Source organism: Centropristis striata, chromosome 4 (genome assembly GCF_030273125.1).
Source record: "Centropristis striata isolate RG_2023a ecotype Rhode Island chromosome 4, C.striata_1.0, whole genome shotgun sequence".
In the NCBI taxonomy this organism is placed as follows: Eukaryota; Metazoa; Chordata; class Actinopteri; order Perciformes; family Serranidae; genus Centropristis; species Centropristis striata.
In genome coordinates, this window is record NC_081520.1 from 18,472,397 (window position 1) to 18,498,903 (window position 26,507).

Here is a 26,507-nt window from a genome sequence, read left to right on the forward strand (position 1 = left end):
TATAAGAAGAACATATGTCTGTTATATTAATTGTATAACCAGATAATACATTATATTGAAAAGACAACTGATTAAGTAAATGTGCCTCCCTGTGCCTTGATATATTCCTACTGTAACTACACTGATATATATATATATATATATATGTGTGTGTGTGTGTGTGTGTGTGTGTGTGTGTGTATACACATAGATAGATAGATAGATAGATAGATAGATAGATAGATAGATAGATAGATAGATAGACATAGATATAGAAGTAGATATAGATATATATAGATATAGAGATATCTCTATATCTATCTATCTATCTATCTATCTATCTATCTATCTCTCTATCTAACTATATATATATATATAGATATAGATATATGCATATATATTTATATATATATATATATATATATATATATATATAGTTTTTATTCCCTTACTTGATGCTTTCAGCTGCTGCTGATTTGTGTGACCATTTATTTAAATTGAAAGGAGACAGTATGTGCTCACACACTGGGTTCATTGTAAGTTCAAGACAGAGACGAGTGAACGGAAACAGAAAGCAGAAGAAAAGAAAAACTACATAGTCAGTAACACAGTAAAGAGTACTTTCTGTTGGTGTTTACGACTGATTCAGGAGTGCAGAGAACCAAAACAAGAGTGTTTAAACTGAAATGAGAGGAGCTGAGAGGCAGCGAGGCTCCCACTGCTCTTTTCCTGGGATTAGGAAAGAAGATTAATTATGGAACGTCCCTTTAAGCTCATTCTGCCCCTTTAATTAAACCTCAACTCTTATCTGCCAACACACACACACACACACACACACACACACACACTCTCTCTCTCAATGCACTCTTCTTGCACTCAACATGCTGACGCTGCTATTCTTCATTTCTCTCTCTACATATTCTCTCATTTTTCTTTCCTCTTTATTTCATGCACACACACACACACACACACACACAGTTAAACCCACGCCTGGTGCTCCTGCTGGGTGGTCACTCTCTCCACTTAGCAGCAAAGACCAAGTGTCTGTTGTTGCAGCCAATCAGATCCCTGATGTTGCTCTGAGTGATCTGATTGGCTCATTCGGCAAAAGAGTTTAAGTGAGGATATCTTGTCCCAATGCTGCCTGTTGACTCAGTAACAGACCAGTGTGTGTGTGTGTGTGTGTGTGTGTGTGTGTGTGTGTGTGTGTGTGTGTGTGTGTGTGTGTATGTTTGTGTGTGTGTCTTTCTTACTCCTTATAGACGGATTACGTCTTGTCTTGTTTATCATGTGAAGATAAGAAGGGCAGCAACTCACAGTTGCTTTCAATATCAATTAATTGGCCAATTATTTCTCTCTCATGCATTGTTTAATCATTTTATTTATTATGTTTCATTATATGGTTTCAACCAACCTAAAGACAGTCAGTGTGCACTGCAAAAAAGGTGTTTAGTCTAAAATCCAGATAAAAACATTAAATCTGATGGAAATGATCTTGCTGCATGGACAGATAATTTCACTTGACAAGATTTCTTAAATTGAGATTATAAATAAATATAGAAATAAGCATGTTGAACACTTACAATAAGACATTAACCTTTAACTCTCGCTATGGGAATTCTAATCTTATGGTTAAACACAGCAATTTAAATGTATTTAGGATTATTTAGGATGGAACTATGCATGACATAATCAGTGGAAAAATGTCTTGCACTGTCAGATGTACTTCACTGTCAGTAAAAGTTACTTAGTTGTCATTGAAATTATGTCGTGTCAATGACCAAAGATAACATGTCATGTGTCATTGTAACTTTCAAAACATGAGACACAAAAATGTTTCCTAAATTCCTAAAAACCTGATGAAAAAAATATATTTTTATCCAACATTTCCTTGTAAATCCTTTGAAAATAATATGTCAAAACAATGAAACTAGAATATTGAACCTGGCTTCATCCAGTGATCAGATTTCTGTGCTGGACATTTATGCCTCATTTGCATATTAAAACTTAAAATGTAATGTAATTAATCAGCTGGGGAAGCTGCATGGTGATATCTGTAAAACACATATTCACCTGCACTGTAACAAACTGCTGTAAGAAAACAGCCAAATTGTGACAGTAACATACTGTTTTCCATTAAAAAGGTATTATACTGTAGAAAACAGCTTGCTGTTTCCCATTAAAAAAAAAAAATATATATATATATATATATATATATGATATTTTCTAAGTTTCTTCTTCTACTCATTCAGTATATGGTATATTAAAAGCGCTTAATTGATAGTAATTGGCTTTCAGACAGTAGAGTCTCAGACAGCTCTATTTACAAAAAATGACTGCATTGTATACTGCAACAATATTACAACTAGCTTCAGCACTATACTGTGTTTAAGTCTACTGTAAAAATCAATGAAATGCAGGATTTTAATGTAATTCAGTATGTGGTTTTATCACAGTAACATACTGTAAAGTAATAACAGTAGAGGAACTGTACAATTAATAGTAGAATGCTGGCAACCCTGCTGCCAGTATTTCACTGTTCATTTACAAGACAATTGTTTACAGTGTGTAGTGTCAACCCTTTGCACCTTTATTTCTTTCATATTAATTGTTTGTCTAATTGTATAAAAAAGGAACCAACTAGGCAGTAACAATAGAATAATTGTAATAATGAAAGGCTGTTAGGTTCATGAGATCACTATAATGTGTGTCAAGAACATGAATAAATGATTAAATGAGTCAGTATCGGCTGTGAAAACACCAGGGGTCATTCAAGGCCTCTTTAAAAGCACCAAAACATCTTCTGGAGTATTATGATGACGTCCTGCACCAGACTGTCCTGTTGACCGTCACTGTAAACACTTGTGGTGTGTGTGTGTGTGTGTGTGTGTGTTTGTGTGTGTGTGTGTGTGTGTGTGTATGTGTGTGTGTGTGTGTGTGTGTGTGTGTGTGTGTGTGCGTGTGCGTGTGAGCAGCGAGGGTCTCGACCTGGTGTCTGTTAATCCGTGCTGGTCTCCAGATGTGATGTGTGACCATGCTGGTATCTGTCCGTCACGCAGGGCCGCAGGGCGATGGCTCCGCCCCCCAGAGAGACACCAACATCTGTAAACATCTGCCGAGAGCAGCCGTATCCCAAAATGACATCAAGTTGGGAAGTTCATTTTCCCAAAGATACAGTATGTTACACTGTAAAAAATGTCTGTAGTTTTACGGTGAAAAACTGCTAAACCATGACAGTAAAAGACGTAAAATGATAAATGAGTTAATTCAGTTTCAGTAACAATGAAACACTGTAAATGTATAAGTCAGCCAAAACAGTATTTTTTGGTGTGTTTTTTTACAGTTTAAAAAAAAATAAAAAACATTACTCCACAATAAAATACTCTGGCACCGTGATTGTAATAAAAATATATTGTAATATATATACAAGCCATCACTGTAATTTTTGCATTTATTTTTTGTAAAAAAATATCTTTTGATGGAAAAACTTTTTATTTTTCATGGTCAAATATGGAATAAAATGGCAATCTTAAACGTGAAATCAACAGTACTGTAAAAAAAAAATCTGTTTAATTTACGGTAAAATACCAGCAGCTTTGGTTGCCAGAACTTCGCTGTAAAAAGTACAGTTAATGGGGTTTTCTACTGTAAATTTAAATGTAAATATCAGCAAAAACTGTAATTTAGACTGAATATTCCCGTTATTTTTAGGGTAATTGTGTCATTCATTCATACATCATGGTATATCTGCATTAATTTTACATGAGTACCGGTATGTTATATTTTTACAGCAGAACTGTGTTTTTCCTACAGTTTATGACAGTAAAAGTTAAAGTTTTGTGCTATTCTTTGATTTACGGTAACTAAAAGTGTCTACTACGGTGATATACAATTTTTAATTTTACGCCCTATTTCTGATGTAATTTTGAGTTTTACTGTAATTTCTACAAACATTTTTTACAGTGCGCTATTTTAATAAAATTTAAATTAATTGTGCAGCCATAAGCTAATGTAATTTATTTTGTCTTGCATTAAAACACTTCACACTGCATCAACTCCATCTAATGCATCCACACTGCAAAAAAGTGTTTAGTCTACTAAATTTTTTACTTTGACAAGATTTCTTGAATTAAGATTATTAAATCTAGAAATAAGCATGTTGAACCCTTAAAATAAGAAATTAACTCTTAAAACAAGATAAATTATCTAACACTTCTAAATCTTTTTTTTTTTTTATCTTGGTAAGAAACAAATCATTTGCAGTGCAATGAAACACCAAACAAGTGAGTATAGTTCTCCTTATCTTTATTGTATAAAAAAGAAAAAAGTACAAAATGTATTTAGAAAGTTTACAATAGAAAAAAGTTGAAAAACAAATACACACTGCATGTGACTGACACTGAGCGTCATTGGAGGGAGGGGGGCCAGCAGACATAAACCGATCCATAAATATGAACATATGAGCAGTTAACAAGTTTATTGTCTGCTTAGCGTCATGTTCCTGCTGTATCATTGTGATTTTGTACATCGAGGCTTTCAGAAATGTTAAAACAAACTGAGGCCAAGTCAAACCGCCACAGCCAATCCCTGTCGAATATTTGAAGCATTTTTAAGTTTGACAGATTAAAAAAGGTCCATATTTCAGTCAAATGTTTCCTGAAATAAAATAAAAAAGTGGGCACTTCAAATCAAAGTATGTTACAATACATAAATGTATATTTTTAGCATGTGTAGCACACAATTTTGCTAATCAATTTGTATCTGAAATACCCAGATGATTTTCATTGTTCAGTTCAGTCACTTTAGAGTATTGCTAACAGTCTGATTTCATTTTCTTTGTGCTTTAAAGAGGATAAAGGGAGAATTTTGTTACTTTTCCTTCTCTGATATACACACAGAAAGCCGATACATCACCTCAAGCGTCTGGTGAACTTTCATCTTGTTTTCCATTTCAGCCTAATGACCAAAAATGTAGTTATTAATAATGAAACCATTGCTTTACAACAAAGTACCGTTTCAAATTATCAATTGGTCAATTTTTCAATTGCAAGCAGTGCTTATTAAAGTGATGTATCCACTCTCAGTGTGTATATTAACAGCTTTAACATCTTATTTAATCTCTGTTTTAACAGTAACAACTCAAGTACAGCTTAATTCATAGTTTTGATCAGGAATGTAAGAAAAAATAAATAATGCATCACATTAAAAATGAAAACAAAAAACAGAACAAGCTACAGATTCAGGCTACGTTCCCAAATAAATTATGCTCTTAATATGAGCAATTAAACATTTTCTCCCAGACTACAATGAAAATAATCGCACAACCGAAAGGGGTAATTTTTTACAAAACATCACCTAATACTTTTCAACAATCAAAAAGATCCAATTCATATATATTTTTTTTCTTCTTTAACTCATGGAATACCATCTCAAATCCACTGGATTTAAATTCAAACTGTCGCCGCTCAGAAATACAAAACATCTCCCAAACACAGCTCCTGCTTCGATAAGTACTTTTAAAGTCCATCAACATTTGTTGTTAATATTCATCTTCCAAAAGATTATTTACAAACAGTCGAGTAACTATAAACACTTTGGACACACAGCTCCCAACAGGCAGTGTGACGGAGAATGTACAGCGGCAAAATGTGGCAGATTTCTGTCCTTAAATGACTTTAAACCAAACTGATGCTGAAGCATTTGAATGTGATGCAAATGACACTTGTTAACAAAGCACTTTAAGAGAGTGTGTGTGTGTGTGTGTGTGTGTGTGTGTGTGTGTGTGGCTGATTGTCCTAGTTTTGGAGATTAGGTCTCAACTGAGCGCTGAGCAAAAAGGCACGTTGTCGTATGATGAAATGCAAAAAGAGTCTCAGATTGGGAGAGAGTGGAATAACACCCCACTTTTTTTTCCAGTTTCACAGTTTATAAGAACGGGGTAGAAATAAAGACACAACAGTGATATGCACGTGTCAGACGAGGCTCTAATCATCTGTGCACTGCAAAAAAGGTGTGTCTAAAAACAAGATAAAAACACTAAATCTGAGGGAAATGATCTTGCTGCATGGACAGATAATTTACCTTGACAACAGTAAATAAAGTTTGATTTGATTTGAGAAGATTTCTTAAATTAAGATTATTAAATCTAGAAATAAGCATGTTGAACGCTTAAAATAAGAAATTAACTCTTAAAACAAGATAAATTAAAGCTGCCAGCAGTGATGAACTGGCCCGAGCAGAGTGACCTGATGATTATTTGTTTCTTACCAAGATAAAAAAAAAACCTTTAGATTTAGAAGTGTTAGATCATTTATCTTGTTTTAATTCAACATGCTTATTTCTAGATTTAATAATCTTAATTTAAGAAATCTTGTCAAGGTAAATTATCTGTCCATGCAGCAAGATCATTTCCCTCAGATTTACTGTTTTATCTGGTTTTTAGACACACCTTTTTGCAGTGTGTGTTTTTACATCATTAAAGGGAAGAATTGAAGAGATATCATTAATTTTGAAAAATAATAAATAAATGGAATAACAGGGGTAAAGATGAATGGGGTCAATGATATTAGAGCTAAATGACAAGCCTTCCAAAACAGGTCAGGTACAAGTAGAGTCCGACCGACATTATTTAGCTGGATCTGCATATATAAAACAAAACAATGCTCTAGGAGATTTAGAAATTGTGTTTGGTATTTTTTTTTTTGTATTTAATGTTAATGATCAGCAATGACACTGGACATACAGTACTGATGCTTAGCAGCCTTCTGAGTACCTTTGCAGAGTCATATCAGTGCATAATGTACATAAAAAACATACATTTTCATTCCGGCTCAAAAATTCACAATATGGGCGTATCTGTAATTGCTTAAAAAATCAGTATTTGTCTCAAAAATCCTGCGTTGGTCGACTTACAAACAGACTCGTTAGTTTAGAAAGCCTAATTCTGAAATGTCAGTTTTTTTGTAAAATGGATGAAATTGTATTTTTAATGATATCTCAGGATGCACATCCTATTCGTTAGATCCACATCTGCCACGTGCACGTGCACACACACACACACACACACACACACATAAATGAACACACACACTGAAGAGGTGAACCCCGAGACAAAGACAGTGAAAGCAAGTGGTTTTTACAAAATATACAGGTAGGAAAGTGACCGTCGGTCTGTCAGCTGCAGTCTGGACCAGCAGACTGACTGACAGACAGACAGACAGGCAGACAGACAGACAGGCAGGGTCCAGTTTCCGCAGCTTGCACCCTGGTCCACAGGTGGCGGCGACACCTCCAGCTGCAGAGCTCATCCTCCAAAAATCTTCCTTCGAGAAAGTGTTTTTGACTTGAGGCTGTGTTGAACCTCCCAGTTCAAATGGTCAATTCATTGTCTGTGTGTCTATGTGAGCCTGTAGAGGGTGCTGAGGGTCTGGCTGATGAAGCTGAGGAGTCCTCGGCAGGCGTCTCTCAGGTCCTGCCAGTGGGGGGCCGGGTGCTGTGAGACAGGAAGGAAGAGAAAGAAATGTTAGTCATTAGTTGGTTATTCAATTTCTGACCTTTTCAGGCGAGCCGAGTTGCTAAAACATGCGCATCTATTGACGCGACCTACAAACATCTCATAACACACAACAGGCTCAGTTCTATTGTGACTTCATGCAAGTCAATGCTGTTCCTTTTTGTCCCTGTTAGCTTGTGAAGCAGCGGCTGAGAATAAATAAATAAGTTACGATGAACCGGAAAATTAGAAACAACCAACAAAGTGTGAAGAAGAGTTATTTACATAAACAAACCAAACCGGAGAGGGGACAAGATTCAATCTGAAATCATTAGAGAGATTCAAGGAACAAATTAAAGTCTTGCCTCCTGCACGCTTCATCCAGGCACCGACCTCGTCTAAACCAGATGGATTATATCAGGTCAGTCAGCACGTTTACATGACACTTGAAAAAAACAAATTATTGCCTCAATCTGACTATAACTGGACAATTGAAGTGCATGTAAACGTGTTATTCATATGACCCCGGAACAAAAACATTAAAAAAACGGTCGAACGTTAGCCGGTCGCATTAGCAGGTCGCATTAGCCGGTCGCTGGTCAGTAGCAACGGCACAAAATACCATATTAACCTGCTGAAATGACATTAGCCGGTAGCACATTAGCCAGTCACATTAGCCGGTCGCATTAGCAGGTCGCATTAGCCGGTCACATTAGCAGGTCGCATTAGCCGGTCACATTAGCAGGTCGCATTAGCCAGTCGCATTAGCCAGTCGCATTAGCCGGTCGCACGTTAGCCGGTCGCTGGTCAGTAGCGACGGCACAAAGTACCATATTAACCTGCTGAAACGACGCATATCGCCACCCAGTGTTGAGGAGGAGGACACGTTCCCGTCAGTTATTAGATTTTCTCAGTTGCATGTAAACTGGGACAAGGACAGAAGTCCTATTAGACACCAATATCGATTTTTAAGCATAGCTCGATTAAACTGTGCATGTAAACGCACTGAATGACAAAACAGCTAGAGACCACATGTGGCTTGGAACTATAAGAAACCTTCATCAGCCTGAACAAGACGATAAACAAGTGTGTGTGTGTGTGTGTGTTAGAGATGCTCTCTGAACTGGCTGAAGCTCACATGCTTGTGGTTAACCCTCCGTCTCTCCCTCCTCTACAGTCTTCATCCCTCCGTCCCTCACTCCTTTTGTTTCAAACTGCTCTTTTAGAAACATTGTCTGACTGCTTTTGGCCCGGCTGGGTTGTAAACAACACACACAATTTCTCCAGTTTCCCCTTGAGAATAAAGTCTCTGTCTGTCCCACAGTTCAGCAACATCAGAAACCGGCTCCACACGTCTGCAGAGCGCTGTTACACCCTCTAAAGTGTGTGTGTGTGTGTGTGTGTGTGCACAATCCATGTCTGAGTCAAGACACGGTGACGTCATCTTTGTTTATGTGCATAAGGCGGGATGGAGAGGGAGAGAGAGCAGTGGGGTGGTGTGTGTGTGTGTGATGGGGGAGGAGGTGGAGAGTTGCTGCCAACTCCTCACGCGATCTAGAGTACAGAGAGAGGGAGGGCTGAGATAAAGACATAACAATAAAAGGAAACAGACAGCAGTGTAGAAACATACTGTCATTTAGTCTTTAAGTCTTGTTTGAACCTGTTAACGTGACTTTTTTTTTTAATTGTTTTAGGGTTTTACTGAATAAAGTAATTTTTATTAGTTTTGATTAATTTGTAAAAAAAGGGACAATTTTAGACGACTGTTTCCTGAAAAACTATCATACTGACATAATTATCTATATAGATCCATATAAAGAAGAATGGAGCAAGAGGGAAACAGTAGGGCAAAGAAAGAGAAAGGAGGTGAAATAAGAGGAAGGGAGGGAGGAAAGAGGAAGGAAGGAACATATAGGTGTGTATAAACATCTCTAAACTTTAAAAGAGAAAGAAGGAGAGCAGATAGGTAGGAGGACTCTTTAGGACATTGTATGTAAAAAGCTCAACGATAAAAAAAAGAAAGTGAAATGAGAGAAAAACTGGCTCACAAATGACATCGATTCTCTTTCTCACACAATTATTGATCTGTCTTCACTAGAGCCTCTCTTACACACACACACACACACACACACACACACACACGTGAACTTACACATGCATGCAAAGTCACATGTTCATCCAACAACATATTGAACTGATGAGATAGTTGTGTGTGTTTGTGCCTGTGAGAGAGGAAATCAATGTGACTGTGCTGCATTCACAATAGTTACAGTGTGTAACAATACACAAAAGTCAAACTTTGCTTTGTTCCTGGTTTAAGGCTCATGGTTGGTGTTACTGTCTCTGAGACAGTTTATTTGGCTCATGATTTATCATAATCATTCAAGTTCATAAAGTAATTTAAAGGTGATTAAAATGCAATAAATAAGATGTTTAAGGGGTTTATAAACTATGTCTTTTAGATAAAATGTTTGCTTAAAATGTATTTTCTTTTGAGGGACTTTTAGTGTGAAGTATAAGGGTCTGATTTGAGGGCACTGCAAAAAAGGTGTTTAGTCTAAAAACCAGATAAAAACAGTAAATCTGAGGGAAATTATCTTGCTGCATGGACAGATAATTTACCATGACAAGATTTCTAGAAACAAGCATGTTGAATGCTTAAAATAACAAATTAACTTTTTGGACATGTTGCGTTCACATTATAGCTTTTGTTTTGACTATTGCTATTTTTGTTTTGATAATTCTCATTGGATTTGTTTGTTTTTGAGTTGACTTTGTTGTGTTACTTGCACATGTTCGAAATAAAAAAGCTGAACTGAAAAAAACATCTCAGACACTTCTGCATTACACATAACACACTCTAGATTCTCCTCACCACTCTGTGGAGGACTGTGGCGTTAAATTCATCTCCAATGGCCCTCAGCTGGTTGGCGACTCTCCGGACCTCCAGCTCCTGCACCGCCTCCTCTCCAGGGGTTCTGTGGTGTGTGGAAGCCCAGGATGGGTGCTCGCTCTGGGGCAGCAGGTCCGGTGGAGGTCCCTGCCGGCTGGAGGCCTCCAGACGCTCCTCTCTGTCCGAGTCTGCAGCAAAGAAAGCAAAATGAATTCAGAAAATAAGATTCTAACAAAGAAAAAACCCTTCCTGTCTCCCTTATTATATATTTTTTTTACCAGTGTTTTTTTCTCATGCTCCGTCTCTCTCTGGAGAATAAATGTTCATGTAGGAAGAGACAGAAGTGCTTTATTGGGACCGCAGCGCCTCTGATGACGCTTAAATGACTTTCAACAAACAGAGTACATCAATAACCTTCTTACACTGCAAAAAAGGTCTAAAAACAAGATGAAAACAGTAAATCTGATGGAAATGATCTTGTTGCATGGACAGATAATTTACCTTGACAAGATTTCTTCAATGAATGCTTAAAATAAGAAATTAACTCTTAAAACAAGAATAAAACCCACATAGAACCAGAATAAAACCAATAGATTTCTTAAATAAAACCAGTTAAAACCAGAATAAAACCAGTTAAAACCAGAATAAAATCAGTTAAAACCAGAATAAAACCAGTTCAAACTACTTAAAACCAGAATAAAACCAAGATATTTCTGAAATTAAGATTGTTAAATCTAGAAATAAGCATGTTGAACGCTTAAAATAAGAAATTAACTTTTAAAACAAGATAAATTATCTAACACTTCTAAAATTAAATTTTTATTATCTTGGTAAGAAACAAATAATCATCAGGTCACTCTGCTCGGGCCAGTTCATCACTGCTGGCAGCTTTAATTTATCTTGTTTTAAGAGTTAATTTCTAATTAGTCTAGACTAATCTAGACTGGCCTGTCATTATCAATGTATATGTTTTCAAATAGGCACCGATATGAAAACTTTAATGCAAATAATTCAGAAAATGATGCTTGGAGTGATTTAAAATGGTGTTACAGTAATGATGTTTATTTTGTATATTCTTTATTTTCTCAGTATTCATTTCTAGAATTGGTTGACTATGTTATAGATCGTACATACAGTATAATGTATAATGATGTCAAATATTATTTAATGTAGTTATTTGTTTCAGAGTCGTATTGATGCTAAATCCGTGCATAGTCCACATAGAAAATGTCTATTTTAATTCCAGCTCAAAAAAGCCTCAACAGTCTGATGCACATGCAGGTTTTTTCTTGCATAAAATGGAAAAAGTGACTTCTCTGATGCAGAAAGAACAGGAAGTGCTGAGGTGAATTTTCTCAACCTGCAAAAAATGCATAAACCTCAGTCTTGACTTGTATTTGACATTAAAAATATACCAAAAATATTCACCTAATGGAGTTGTTTAGAATATATTTCTTAAGAAGCCTGATGGAGTGACTTATTTTCCTCTTCATGGAACTTGGGAGAGTAATCTCTTAATCTGCTTAATAAGTCTGGTATGGAGAGGAACTGTGTGTGTGTTTGTTGTGTTTACAGACTTTGTGTGTGTGTTTTTGTTAAATACACATATACCTGTAGATGACAAATGGGCCTAAAGCTATTTGAGATATTATGGTTTTATGAAAGCTGTTGTGTTTTATATCATTTTCAGAAGTTATTGAAGTTCTTTTTCTGTCTTAAATTTGCTTCCTTATTCCCTAATTTAAAGAGTTTCTGCATCATAACAACAGGAATTATTTAACTATTTAACTTCACCAGAGCATTGACTCTTTCTGCATTTTATCATTTCTTCTTCCATGCAACACAAAAATAACTTCCCACACTGCAAAAAGAAAGGGGTAAAAACAAGATAAAAACACTAAATCTGAGGGAAATTATCTTGCTGCATGGACAGAAAATTTCACTTGATAAAAATTTCTGCACTGCAATGCAAATTATTTGTTTCTTACCAAGATAAAAAAAAAACCTTTAGATTTAGAAGTGTTAGATAGTTTATCTTGTTTTAAGAGTTAATTTCTTATTTTAAGCGTTCAACATGCTTATTTCTAGATTTAACAATCTTAATTTAAGATATCTCTTGGTTTTATTCTGGTTTTATGTGGTTTTATTCTGGTTTTAACTGGTTTTATTCTGGTTTTATGTGGTTTTATTCTGGTTTTATTATTATTTTAAGAGTTTATTTCTTATTTTAAGCATTCAACATGCTTATTTCTAGATTTAATGATCTTAATTTTAGAAATCTTGTCAAGTGAAATTATCTGTCCATGCAGCAAGATCATTTCCCTCAGACCTTTTTTGTAGTGCATTTTTTTCTACAGGCTGGATCTTGTTACTTTTCATGTGTTAAATCCTCCTTCCAACATTAAAAAAGTATTTTTATTACATGGCAATAAATTACAACTGGCAGCCACAGCGTCTGCTTCGCTGGGAGGATTAAAACTGATCCTTTAAAGATGCAGGTGACTAGACGGAGAGAGAGAGAGAGATGGAGGGAGAGAGAAAGAAAAGAGAGAGCGCTGGAAAAAACATAACAAACGGGAAAACCCTGGCTTGTTGCCAAGGTAACTCTAAGGCAGCGCTCCTGGAGACGTCTGGATGTGATTGGTGGGCAGAGCGGGGGGCTGAGCTCTGATTGGCTGAAGGAGTAAAGGGGGGCGGGGTTGGAGATGAAGCCGTCTGTCTGATAGGCTGACAGACTGACAAGGTGACAGAGAGATCTGGTGACCAGTCAGAATATTGGAGCAGGAGGGTGACTGGGTTGCCAGGTGGAGGGGTGGGGTGGCATTAAAAATCAAAACAGACTAAACCAGATAAAAAGCTTAAGGGTGAGCTGGATAACTTTACTTCTGTTGAGACATTACCAACAAATTGACGAACAAATTAACTGACTGAACAAATTCAGTGAGAAATAAACCGTCTGCACCTTTAAAACCGTGATAGAAAGTATGGAGAAAACCATCATGTTGTGTGCAGTATGACAGTTTTATTACCATAAATCAATGAAAAAAAAAAATCTTTGACAAGCTTTGATTCAATTACTTTTATCGGCGGTTTTGTTAACGCCACATTATCCGTTCATAACAGTACACAAAAGTCACACTTTGCTTTGTACCTGGTTTAAGGCTCATGGTTGGTGTTACTGTCTCTGAGACAGTTTATATGTGCTTGTTTTTTTGTTTCATACAAATTCATAATCATTTAAGTTCATAAAGTCATTAAGAGGTGATTAAGTGCAAGAAATAAGATTTTTAAAGGGTTTATAAATATGTCTTATAGATAAAATGTTTGGTTAAAATGTATTTCCTTTTGAGGGACTTTTATTGTGAAGCATAAGGGTCTGTTTTGAGGGCATTGTGGGAAATGTGAGGCCGGGTCAGTTTATTATGGTTCAGTTGCATTATGGGTAAGAGCTGTAGAGAAGAGCAACTCCAGAGTAACAACTCTACATGTGGTCCACACGGTAACTTTCCTTTTATATGTTTCACGTTTCTGTAAAACGCTGTTAATGTGCCCTATTATGGATTTTTTGTGATGTATTTGAAGTCCATTTATTCCAGCTATTACTGTTGTGTCTATGTGCTTTAGATATTACAATGATACTTAACAGTGAGTGGGAGTTGCATGTGTTTTCAAACGTGTATGTCTTTATTTCTTGTAGTTTTCACTGTGTCTGCTGAAGTACAGAGAGAGAAAATAAACCTTCAAGGACCATCGGAAAGTTGAAAATTAAGACTATAATGCTTGTTTTTACCATTTTTGTCTATATAAATGGTGTAGACCTACATTTTTAAATCAGTGCCTGATAACTGAATGACTAATTACAGAATCTGACTGGCTGATTACTCTTGGATTATCCCGAGTGTTGATTAATTGATTAAGTAGGTTGCCGATCTGCGAACTGAGTAGATAACTTACTTACTGACTGATTAACAAACTGCCTCCCTCATTAACTAACTTTGTGATAAATAGACTGATTAACAAACTTAACTACCTGACTAAATAAATGGCTTATAAACGAGCTTCCTGAGAAATCTGCACTGCAAAAAAGGTGTGTCTAAAAACAAGATAAAAACAGTAAATCTGAGGGAAATGATCTTGCTGCATGGACAGATAATTTACCTTGACAAGATTTCCTAAATTCAGATTATTAAATCTAGAAATAAGCATGTTGAGCGCTTAAAATAAGAAATTAACTCTTAAAACAAGATAAATTAAAGCTGCCAGCAGCGATGAACTGGCCCGAGCAGAGTGACCTGATGATTATTTGTTTGTTTTTTTACCAAGATTTTAAAAAAAACTTTAGATTTACAAGTGTTAGATAATTTATCTTGTTTTAAGAGTTCATTTCTTATTTTAAGTGTTCAACATGCTTATTTCTAGATTTAATAATCTTAATTTAAGTAATCTTGTCAAGTGAAATTATTTGTCCATGCAGCAAGATCATTTCCCTCAGATTTACTGTTTTATCTGGTTTTTAGACTCTTTTTTTTTGCAGTTTGAGGCTTGACTGAATGACTGAATGACTGAATTTACCTCTTGTGGACAAACTAAGTGTGACCCACTGACTGACTGACTGACTGCTTTGACTTCCTGATGGCTGGCTGAGAGCAGCAGGAAATGCAGCAGATTGTTTCTCAGCTGCAGAGAACAAGTCTCAACATGCCCGAGATGCACAGCTGACCTGCAGCTGAGAGAGGAGGAGGCGGAGGAGGATGAGGAGGAGGAGGTGGAGGAGGAGGAGGAGAGGAGGCGGGGAGAACTTATCTGTTTACATTGCTTCAGATCTGTCACAACACAGTGACTCAGGGCCAAATGTAGTGAACCTGCCTTACCTGTAACCTGCTTCTGACACATGAGTTTCCCTTTCTACGGCCTCTGAATTCCCCTCCAGGATCCTAAGTTCAGACTGACTCTAGTGACTCATATCATGATAACAGAAAGTGTCTCGCCCTTTACTGAACTCAAAGCCCTCAAATCCTGATTTGACTGAACACGAAAAAATGAGGAATAATTTACTTCTGCAGCCGAACCCTGACAGTTAGAATCAACTGTCACCAGGAGACATAAATCAAGAACTCACAGATATTTACTACACTGCAAATTTACCACCGATTTGGATTCACACAAAGTTAGGATAATCCAAATGAGGGCTTATAAATTGTTTTTAAAACTACATGGGTGTTAACCCTCTGGAGTCCATGAAACCACCTGCACATGACTTCTTCATGACATGAAGACATAAAAATGAAGCAACATTGAGCCTTCAGCCATCAGCTTCCTTCTAAAGTTCTGGCTTGAAACTCCATACCAGATTTTTTTTGATGATATTCGGCCAAGTAAAACTGGAGATAATGTCAAATATATTTAGTATAGAACTAGATATTATCCTCATTTTACCTGTTAAATGTTATATTTGCAACTTGTATTCATATTTGCAACATGTACATTTCTGTGTGTGAAACATAATTTTCAAGATCAGATTTTCATGTTTTCCTTTGTTTCTTTTGGGCGCAAAATTTTTATCAAGTAAGTCAAAGTTAAAAGTTAATTATCAGGACATATAGGTGAGGTTGTGCTGAAAAAACTGATACCAACATGACATGGTAAAAAAATTGAAACTGTTTTTTTTTAACGCACATAATAGCCCAAGATTTCAGAGGGTTAAATGACTGGAACGAATTGATGCTCTTATGTCTAATGTTTTTTGTTGTTGTCGATAGATTTATCATTTTAATGTTTCCTGTCTGACCAGTTAAACCTGCATGATTTCAGGTTTTTAATGACTAATGTGGTGTTTCCTCTATAATAATTAGGTTTAGATGCAGCAACCAAGGTCTGGCTCAACTAAGAGGAAAACAAATCTCTTGGTTTCATTCTGGTTTTAAATGTTTTTTTTTTGGTTTTATGTGGTTTTATTCAGGTTTTATGTAGTTTTATTCTTGTTTTATTCTTGTTTTAAGAGTTAATTTCTAATTTCAAGTGTTCAACTTGCTTATTTCTAGATTTAATAATCATAATTTAATAAATCTTGTCAAGTGAAATTATCTGTCCATGCAGCAAGATCATTTCCCTCAGATTTAGTGTTTTATCTGGTTTTTAGACACACCTTTTTTACAGTGTACAGACATCATTCATTGTCTGATGAACCAAACCGGTTTGAGTCGTTGTTATTGTCTCAGCAGCTTCATGATGCAGCAGCACACTGGTCTGCTGCTTACAAGGCCATAAGATGTTTATCCCAGTGACAGTTGTAACACATCTCCTCGTCACCGATCAACCCGCCCAAACACACTCCAGTCATGGAAACACAGCCCAGGGCAGCACACACACAACTGATCCTCTCCTGCTAACTGATAACTATGATGTTTATTTAAGGGTGGAGGTCTTGAAGGTAAACAGCGCTGTGTGTGTGCGGCTGAGTCACATCTTCTCCTCAGAACCTGGCCACCAATCAAAGCTGTCTCTGTTGCAGCAGGTTAAATGATTACTGATGTGCTTGTGCTGTTAAATTTATGCGGTTTTTCTGTCTGTCAAAACAAAGGCAGAACTAACTCACGTGGTTTTAATGACACCATGCTACATGTTATGTAATATTGCCATGTCAGATATGAAAACCTTTTTACAGAACATATACTGCAGTTCAAACCAAAGTTATTATAGTTAACGAAAACTAACGAAATAACAAAAACTAGTTTCTAAATAAACGATAACTAACTGAAACTGTAATTTGTGGTTACAAAACTAACTGAAACGAACTAAAATTATAGTGAAAATGTCCTTCGTTTTCGTCTTTGTCAACTTTTTTTCATACCTAAACCTTTTTGGTTGATATGAAATCTATTTCATCTATCTGGTTTTATGACTAATAACCTTACTGGGGCTGAGATGGATCAGACAAAGGAAATAAAGGAAACATTTATTGTGACCTTATTGAATCTGGCACCCAACAAATACCACATTACAAAAAAAATAAACTAAAACGAAGCATTTTCCAAAAAATAAAAATGAATTAAAACTAGCAAACTCACTCTAAGAACTCTATTTATTACGATAAAGTTCTGGCACCCACAGCTGCCGTTTTTTTACCGTAAAAGCAACAGTTTTGTTTTTTTCAGTGTATCTGTCACCTGTTTTTTCATGGTTGTTAAGTGAAAACGGTGGTCTTACCTGATTGCTCTCCGGAGAAGGCACTGGGTGCAACGGCGCCACTTCCCCTCTCTTCTCTCCGATGGCAGAGCGGCGAACAGGGAGGCGTCGGTGACGGAGATAACGCCGGTAACCGCTGGTGAGTCTGGGGCTCGTCCTGACCTTCTAGTTGGGGGCAAGGCAGTGGGTATGACAGGTAGAAAGCCTGCAGAGGGTGCAGGTGGTGGTGGCTGTGGTGCAGGTGTATGGCAGCGGAGCCGGTCCCAGAGCCGGTGCTGATGGTGGTCGTGGTTAACAAGCCGGGCCAGTTGTAGAAGGGACGAGGCAGCTCCATGCGGCAGGTGTTGTGGCGAGGAAGAGGGCCGTTTTCTCCTCTTCCTCCAGTTTCTGCGACACTCTCGATGGTCTCTGCACGGGCCATCTCAGTAGTAGCCTAAACCACACAGACAAGCACAAATGTAAATACATCATTGTCTCCTCACATTGTGCTGTATTTCTTTTTTTTCCTGTCCACCTCTGTCATATTGTATGTGTGTTTTAAGTATACGTTTGGACAGGTTGATGGCTAATTTCGTTGTCCTAGTACTTGTTATTCCTTGCAATGACAATAAAGGAAAATCTGACTCTGACTCTGACTAAATACACACCCAGACAGCAAGTACTACCACATAAAAAAAACATTTTAATTCACATTGTGGTAATCTGAAAAGCAATAACAAATTAGCCACAGATTACACTGGTAAACAACAAAATAATAAGCACTAAAAAACAAAAAAAATAATTTAATTTAATTTATACAAAATGACACAAAATGACCAACAAATGACACAAAATTACCAAAAAAGACACAAAAGGATCAACAAATGACACAAAATTATCAAAAAAATACAAATAAAGGATAACAAGGTTCGATTTTCCAATAATATTGGAATAGTTTCCAGCGAGTATCAATGTTCAATGTGTATGTGCTGGATGGTGTGGTACCTTATGAAAAGTAAGTGTTTTATGGAGTTGCAGACGTTGTAGTGGTCTGCATAGCCACACTATATGAAACACAATAGTTAACAATCAATCTACACATTCCACATTAACACACCTAATAACCCTTACTCACATTATTCACATCCATCTGTTTGTGCTGCATGTAAACTTCTTCCCTCCTATATCTGTGTCTGTATATATGTCTAACCATGTTGAATGATTAAGTTTCTTTTTCTTAAAATAACTATTTCTGTGTCTCTTTATATCTCAATGTACATCCATGTATTACCCAATATACACTTTGTATATTAACACTATTAGAGAGTATTACACCTCATTGTACATCCCACTTTCACACACAACCTCATTTGGCCAGAAATGAAAATTCTACTTAATCTCCTACTATATGAATACATACTTCCACTAGTCTAATCATAACAAAGCAAGAAAATTGTATGTTTACTTGACCACAAATTGGCCACAAAAAAGAATGTAAAAATAATAAAAAATTATGCTAACCATTTGATAGATCTAACTAGGTCATACCTCTTTTTCCTTTTGCATTTGTGACATTTTATGTATTTTACTTACTTGCCTTTTTTATGTTTTAGCATTTATTTATGTTCAGTTATATCTTCATTTGTTTTTTATGTTTTCATTTAATTATTATTATTATTATTCGGCGTGTATGTGTGTATGTGCGTGTCTGTGTGTGTGCATACATCGGTATGCACATGTTTATATATGGTAATTATTTATTTATGTGCTGTTGAATGATGATGATGATGATTGTTGTCCTTCAAATCCAAATAAAAATTTTGATCACAAAAATAATAATAATAATAATATAACCAAGTATTTTACAGTACATAAAACAAAAAGGCACAGTTCTAATTTTAGCACCATTGTTTGTTTTTCTTCCTCCACCACTTTGACCCACAGACCCACTTTAATTCCTCCACCGGCCGACAGGGGGCGCTCCGCTTCACCACAGAACGGGACTTGTTTGTAAACAGATACACACACACACACACACTGAAAGGCGAGCCACGCGTTTTAACGGCAGTAAAAGATGATGTGAGAAAAAAATATAAAAGCACAAAACGGCGTCAAAAATCCTCGAGGGAACGTGCAAATAATGCAATTTTGCACTTAGAATAAATAATAATAATAATAATAATACCTTTATTTTTATGGCACCTTCAAAAACAGCGTTCACAAAGTGCTTTGACAGAACAAGCGTGAATAAAACTCGTGCAAAAATAAGAAACCACGGCTCAGCATTTCAAAATAAAACGTCCCCATAAAAATTAGAAAAAGATTAAAGGAAAAAAAAGCTGTTAGGTCAACAACAGACCTGTTTAGAGCCTGAAGTTAACCCATAAAATAATTAAATTGTTTATAACTTCGAGTTCTATGACCTGTGTCCTCAAATCGCCGCGAAATATATATATATTATATATATTAAATATATTTAAATCTATTAAATCTATATTTAAATTTAAATTTAAACTCTTTTTAATGGATAATATTGTTTCCTTTTCTGCATCTAACATGTCTCAACTTGTCGCCAATTTGAAATAGACAACACAATATATATAAAATTTAAATAATACAAATTTATAATTTAAAAAAAGACAAGAAAAGTAGTCCAGATCCAAACTACAGGTCTATTATAAAAAGTAATTAATTTTAATTTCTAGCAAATAATTTATAGAAGAAATGTGACATTCAGCCAAGCTTTTTTTTCTGACAGCTGGACAGATGATGCAACTTCCAGCTTGTCAAATTCTCCACCAACTTCTGCCATAATAAAACATAAAATGAAAAGCATAATAAAGGTCTTACTGGGTGTGTGTGAGGCTCCGTGGTGAGGCTGTCTGCAAGTCACTAACCGCCCGGAACAGGTGGACATCAGCCGGGTAAAACGAGTCAAAACACCCGGCGGAGGATCACAGCTCGGTGTTAAAGTCCACTCCGGAGAAAACGTGTCACTCCATGACAAGTTTACAGGTTTGGATGGTTTCAGTTTTTATTTTCAGATTGTTTTCCCGTTAGATTAACCCATCAAAACAAATAATAGAGACGAGATGAACCGAGTAACGGAGCAGCTGTTTCTCTGTCTGATCTTCAGTCTGACTGAGCAGCTTCTGCTTCTGCTGCTGCAACACTATCTGTCAACACAATAAAAGAGGAGCCGGTATCCGGTGTGGAGTTTCAGAATAAAACGCCTGTTGCGCAAATAAAGGGAATAGTGAGTGGGTAAAGCTTGTTTAACTGGTAATCATGGTAATAACAAATTAATCAGAAGCCTGTTTGAAAAGGATGTTACTACAGTCCGTATGTGCTCTCATATTGGAATAAATACATAGGACACAATAATTGGAAGAAGATCTGGCTATTTCCCAACCAATAAAGTGAGAGAAATTTCATTTAAAATAATTCATAAATTGTATCCACCCAATCAACATATTGTTAGAAGATTAAAAAAAAAAAAATGTGAAATGCACTTTCTGTTCTGAACATATTGAAACTGTTACTAATTTATTTTGGTATTTTTGCCCCTTTGTCCTAGGTCTATGGATTTATATTTGTAACTTTATTGCAAGCAATGTTGATAAAGATTTTAAGTTGTTTTGGAGGGATGTACTATTTGGGCTCTTTGACTTAAAAAATAAAGAAAGAAAAACTCAATGAAATATTTATTATAAACCTCATCATACTGATGGCGAAATTCCATATTCATGATTGTAAATTTGCTCGAAGAAAACCATTCTTTGTTGCCTTTCACATTGAGCTCAGGCAGCACATCACTTCTATTAAATTCTCCAAAGCAATTAAAACAGTTGATATTTGTGAACTATTAAATGTATTACTGTAAGCTCTCTCTCCTCTAGAAATTAAAAAAAGGACGGCTATTGACATTTTAATTTTTTTATTCAAACACACACACCTAACAAAAGAAGTAAAGTAGTGAAAAAATATAAATGAAATAGCCTACAGCAATCAAGTAAATGTGCTTTGTTAATGCCAATTACTGACATCTGGACAAAAAACAAACCCAAATATTTTGATATAGAGTAAAAATAATAATAAAGCAACATAATAAAAAGAAATACAATACAAGGTGCAAAACAGCAGCATCCAACAGTTTTATGTGTCTCTATGAACTAACTACAATCATCTATCTAACTGGAACTTTTCTGTACTCCCCAGTAATGCGCTTTTCAACTCTATGCTTTTATTTTGACAGTGTTGGTGGTTGAAATGACTTCCTGCTTCTGCTCCTCGACAAGTGCTGACATGCTCAGACAGGATGCTGCTGTTTCACTTTCACCACCTCTCCTCCCTCCCTCCCTCCCTCCCTCCCTCTCTTTCTTCCTCTGGTGTTTTTATTTTATTTGTAACAACCAAAGGTAACAACGTGACACTTCCTGAACCATTATTATACAAATATAACAAAAAAAGCAGCAGCAGCTCAGTCCTTCTAAGATTAAAACCATTAAAAAAAAGTTAATGTCCCTCACATCCTGTATTCCCCCTCCTTCCTCCTTAACTTTTTATCTCTTATCTCACACAAGACATGTGACAACTGCACACAGTTCAACCAACACAACAACCACGACACACCTACACACACACACACACACACACACACACACACACACACACACAGTCTCCACCCCCCCTCCCATCCTGCTTCCCCCTTCATTTCCTTCTCAGTTTGACACATCTGCAGCAGCTGTGAACCAAAACAATGCAACCCTGAGTCAGCCTTTAGTGTGAACTACATCTGTTTATTAAAGCACATGCGCTGCACGTGTCAAAAAAGTAGCTAATAATCACGTCTGATAGTTTTGATTCAGTTCTGCATGTGATTCATGCAATAAAAGATAAATCTCTGATGCTTCTTATTGCATCATAGTGTAAACTATCCAGGCCTCCAAAGCAGTGAGTCTAAAATCAAGGTCCATAAAATAATTTAATTAAAATAATCAAGACATAAAATCGTATAATTTTTCTTTCTTTCTTTTTTTATTTATCAAAAGCTCCAATTGTATAGTATTTAAAATAGCCAGACTATGTCCACTATGTATGCATTAAGAGTTCACACTTCTTTTAATGAAATACACATTAAATTTGCCCCTTTATTGTTAATGTATCTCATTGAATGGATGTTACTTGCTTTGTTCTCTAGGTATTCTCTGTTTGTGTGTTTGTATGAGTGTGTTTAACAGTTACAACCAGATTTTCTTTGAAATGCAAACTAAATCTCTTCACTCGAAGCTTCAGTAGAAATCCCTCTGATGGCATTTGGGATATATTTCCCAAACATTAGAAATTATAATTCCGGATTAGTGAATGTTTCTGTTTACACTTAAATCCATTTATGACAAATCGCTAAATCCAAACATGCAGTCAGCCACTGACACATATGGTTATTTTCACACTTAATGAATACTTCATAGCCACATTTTAGAACGACACAAGTTTTGCACATTACTATGATTTCTTTTTATTTCTTTCCTTGTGTTTTAACCCTCTGGAGTCCATCAATTTATTGAAAATACACATTTTTTTTTACAGTAATAACTTTATTTATATATAATATGTAGCTGAGGAAGCCAGTTAAAATGCAATCATAGCAGCTTTAACAGTGTGACATTTATGTTTCTAGACCATTTTCAAATTGTGAATTTTCTTTCTACAAGTGTAGTTTGATCATTTATTATTTTTTCTGCTGTTTTTGTGAGTATAAATGGTAGAAGAAGAAAAAGAGGTACATTTCCATAGAAACCTGTGTCTTTTGTTTGTATTTTGGGTTCCTGGCAGCTTTATACTTTGTTAATTAAAATAAAATGAAAAATCTGACAGATAGCCAAGTTTGTGTGGAGAAAAAGGAGCCATGCATGTGATGTAAGGACAGACTGAAAGATGCTAAACAGAGACAGAAATTAATGCTAGGAAGTTGACAAATTTGAACCAAAATCTCCTGGACTTCAGAGGTTTAATCTCACTTTGACGTGTTTCATCTTGATGTTCAGGCTGCAAAACACGAGTGATTTTTTCACGAGAGAAACTTGCAATAATGCTGCAAACACAACAGCAGGCTAATTGCTCAAGCTTTTGCACCCTATAGTCTGAAAAAGCTGCATAACATTAGCATCTAAAATGACTCCAGACACCCTGCTGTTCTGACCCCCGACCCTCAGATCATTGTCTTCCTCAGCTGCAGGGCCTGAGACGGGGGCTGTGGGTCGGATGCTCTGTAATCGGCTGGAAATGGCACACACACACACACACACACACACACACACACACACACACACACAGACATGTTGTCCAGATTGGTACACAACCCCTTGTTTGGGGAGGAGGGGGGTAATGTATGTGGGTGGGTCTCCTCTCAGGTACATGCCCGGACGAACTTCCTCTGCCAGCTTTGAGACAGATAGGTGGTCAACAGATAGCTTGTAAAAGACAAGATAATGAATGCTAATATGTTAAGACTGTTACCATCATAAATCCTGTTGGTGTGCTTTTGTTATATTGTCTGGAGATTTAAATAATAATCAATAAAGTTATGCTTCTGTGCCTTGTGCATAAATGTGCACATTCAGTGCGTTTGCATGCACAGTTTAATCGAGCTACGCTTAAAAATCGATAATCAGACTTCTATCCTTGTCCCAGTCTACCTTCACGTCTGCACCTGGCCCAAGTTGCTGAGCAAGTTTTTCCATGCAAGGAGGGCATCAAAGGAGCTTCTTTCCACTGTCCAGTCAAGGACAGTCCAGGCACATTTATGAGAGTGCAAGTTCTTTGATAACTCTTTTTCTGTAGCAGTTATTTGTTATTTGGCACCAAGATTCACAACGAGTACACAGCCCAGCCTGGTAACTCCTCCACCACTGCTACATAGTCAGCCCTTCTAGCAGACATGCACAACGCACAAACTGCTGCTGCACGTCTTTTAACTGGCACTAGAAATTTTGAGCACATTTCACCTGTTTTAGCTTCACTGCACTGGCGTTTGCCATCTCAGCTCCTAAACTCTGGAATGAATTGCCGCTGCACATCAGACAGACCTCCTCACTGTCTCATTTTAAATCTTTTCTTAAAATCGCCTCTTCTCTTTGGCTTTTAACACCACATAGAGTGTTGATTTTTTTTCATGATTTTATGTTTTTATGTTTTTTATTTGTATACATGCATATTTTATTTTGTGCGGGCAGTACATTTTATTTATTTATTCTATTTTATTCTATTTTAATTCATTTTATTTTATTCTATTTTACTGTTCTATTGTTTACTTCATCTCTTCGTATTGTGTTATCTATTTATTGTTTGTGCAGCACTTTAGAAACCTTGTGTTTGCTAAAATTGTGCTATATAAATAAAGTGGATTGGATTGAAGTTTAATTCATAAGTTTTGCCTTACTGGGTACACTGCTAACTTTATTTTATATATTTAACACAACTTCACACACCTTTTTCTGAAATATTACAGCACATTGGCTGCTGAGCAGGACTGTGATTGTGCCTTGTGACCAGGATCACGACTGCAAACCAAAGAAGAGAAACAACCTGCACAATTTTCCTGAAGAATTCCTAAAGATGCTGATCCAAGAGTAGATAATGGAGCTAATGTTATTAGCTCGGTGCCTTGCCATGTCTCTACACTGTCAATCAATATGTGCTGTGTGTGAGTCTGAGTGTGTGTTTGTGTGTGTGCGTGTCTATGTGCGTGTTTGTGCATGTATGTGTACATACAGATGTGTATGTGGGGATGGGAGGGGTGGGTTTTGACATTTTTATTGTCTGTTTTTATTCTTATTTTTTGTAAAGCACTTTGTGTTGCATTTATATGTATGAAAAGCGCTATATAAATAATCGCATCAATCAAAATGTTCATATTGAGATCATTTGTTTAACATTAACAAGGTGTTTTGATTCTGATCTTATTCTTTATTTATGTAGATTTGTGCAACAGGAGAAGAACTGCAGACTGAAGGGTCAGTCACACATCAAAACACCTGGTGGTGCCACCAACTGATGCCACCTGAGATGATGTCACCTGCCAGGTTTTTAGTTTCAAACGCCTTCATTAGCATTGTTTTTGTCCTGCAATGTGTGTGTGTGTGTGTGTGTGTGTGTGTGTCTGGGTATGTGTATGTGTAACCTGAGTGCAGCTATGCAACTAGAGAGACATGACGGCACCAGATAAGGTGTACACACAGCTCTCTGACCCTCACACACACACACACACACACACACACACACACACACACACACAGGTCATCTGTACCTCGGCAGCTGTGATAAGTATGCAAATGAGATCTGACACCTTGTGTCTCACTTCTGCAGCAGAAGCAGGTGATTCTTTCTCCCTTCAGTCAAAACAGCCTGGGTCGGTTCTGAACGGTTTCATCAGACTACTGGATGGATGTTTATCACCAGTTATCATCCCATCAGCTCATTTAAAGGGCTGCTATATAAACAGCTGTTAAGAAAGTTTCCACTATTGCCCAGTACCGGAAATGAGGTGGGTATCTCTCGCCTTAAGGCCCCTAATTTGAATACGAGCCGTCCGGAGCGGTCTTTTGTCTGGATTTTTTTAGTCCCTGTAGAAGAGCAGGGCAGTTTTTCTCCCCTGAAAAAAGCCTGGTTACTGATTGGATAGAACACTAAGCAGAATGTGACGTAGTACTCGACGCCACAACAACACGCGCCATTTGTAAAATCCAGCGAAGCAGTGTTGCCAACTTAGCAACTTTGTTGCTATATTTAGCGACTTTTCAGACCCCCTTAGCGACTATTTTTCAAAAAAGCGACTGGAGACAAATCCAGAGACTTTTTCTGGTGTTATTGGAGACTTTTGGACTCTTCTTAACGAGCCGCGTTAAGAAGACTAAGAACGAGTCGAATCGGCACAGTGCCCCTGCAGCAGTCTCTCCCAACTACAGTCACAGAGCCAGA

At 36.6% G+C, this 26,507-nt stretch overlaps 1 protein-coding gene across 1 annotated transcript; it reads right to left on the reverse strand.

Annotated features, from left to right (window-relative positions):
• Positions 1-6,426: 6,426 nt before the first annotated feature.
• On the reverse strand, positions 6,427-20,705 carry bbc3 (BCL2 binding component 3). Its single transcript, XM_059332058.1, has 4 exons — positions 20,379-20,705; positions 17,571-17,982; positions 10,347-10,552; positions 6,427-7,471 (listed from the first exon to the last, which is right to left on the reverse strand). The coding sequence occupies exons 2-4, from the start codon at positions 17,968-17,970 to the stop codon at positions 7,376-7,378; spliced, it is 702 nt and encodes a 233-aa protein (XP_059188041.1). The 5' UTR covers positions 17,971-17,982; positions 20,379-20,705; the 3' UTR covers positions 6,427-7,375.
• Between the last annotated feature and the right edge of the window lie 5,802 nt (positions 20,706-26,507).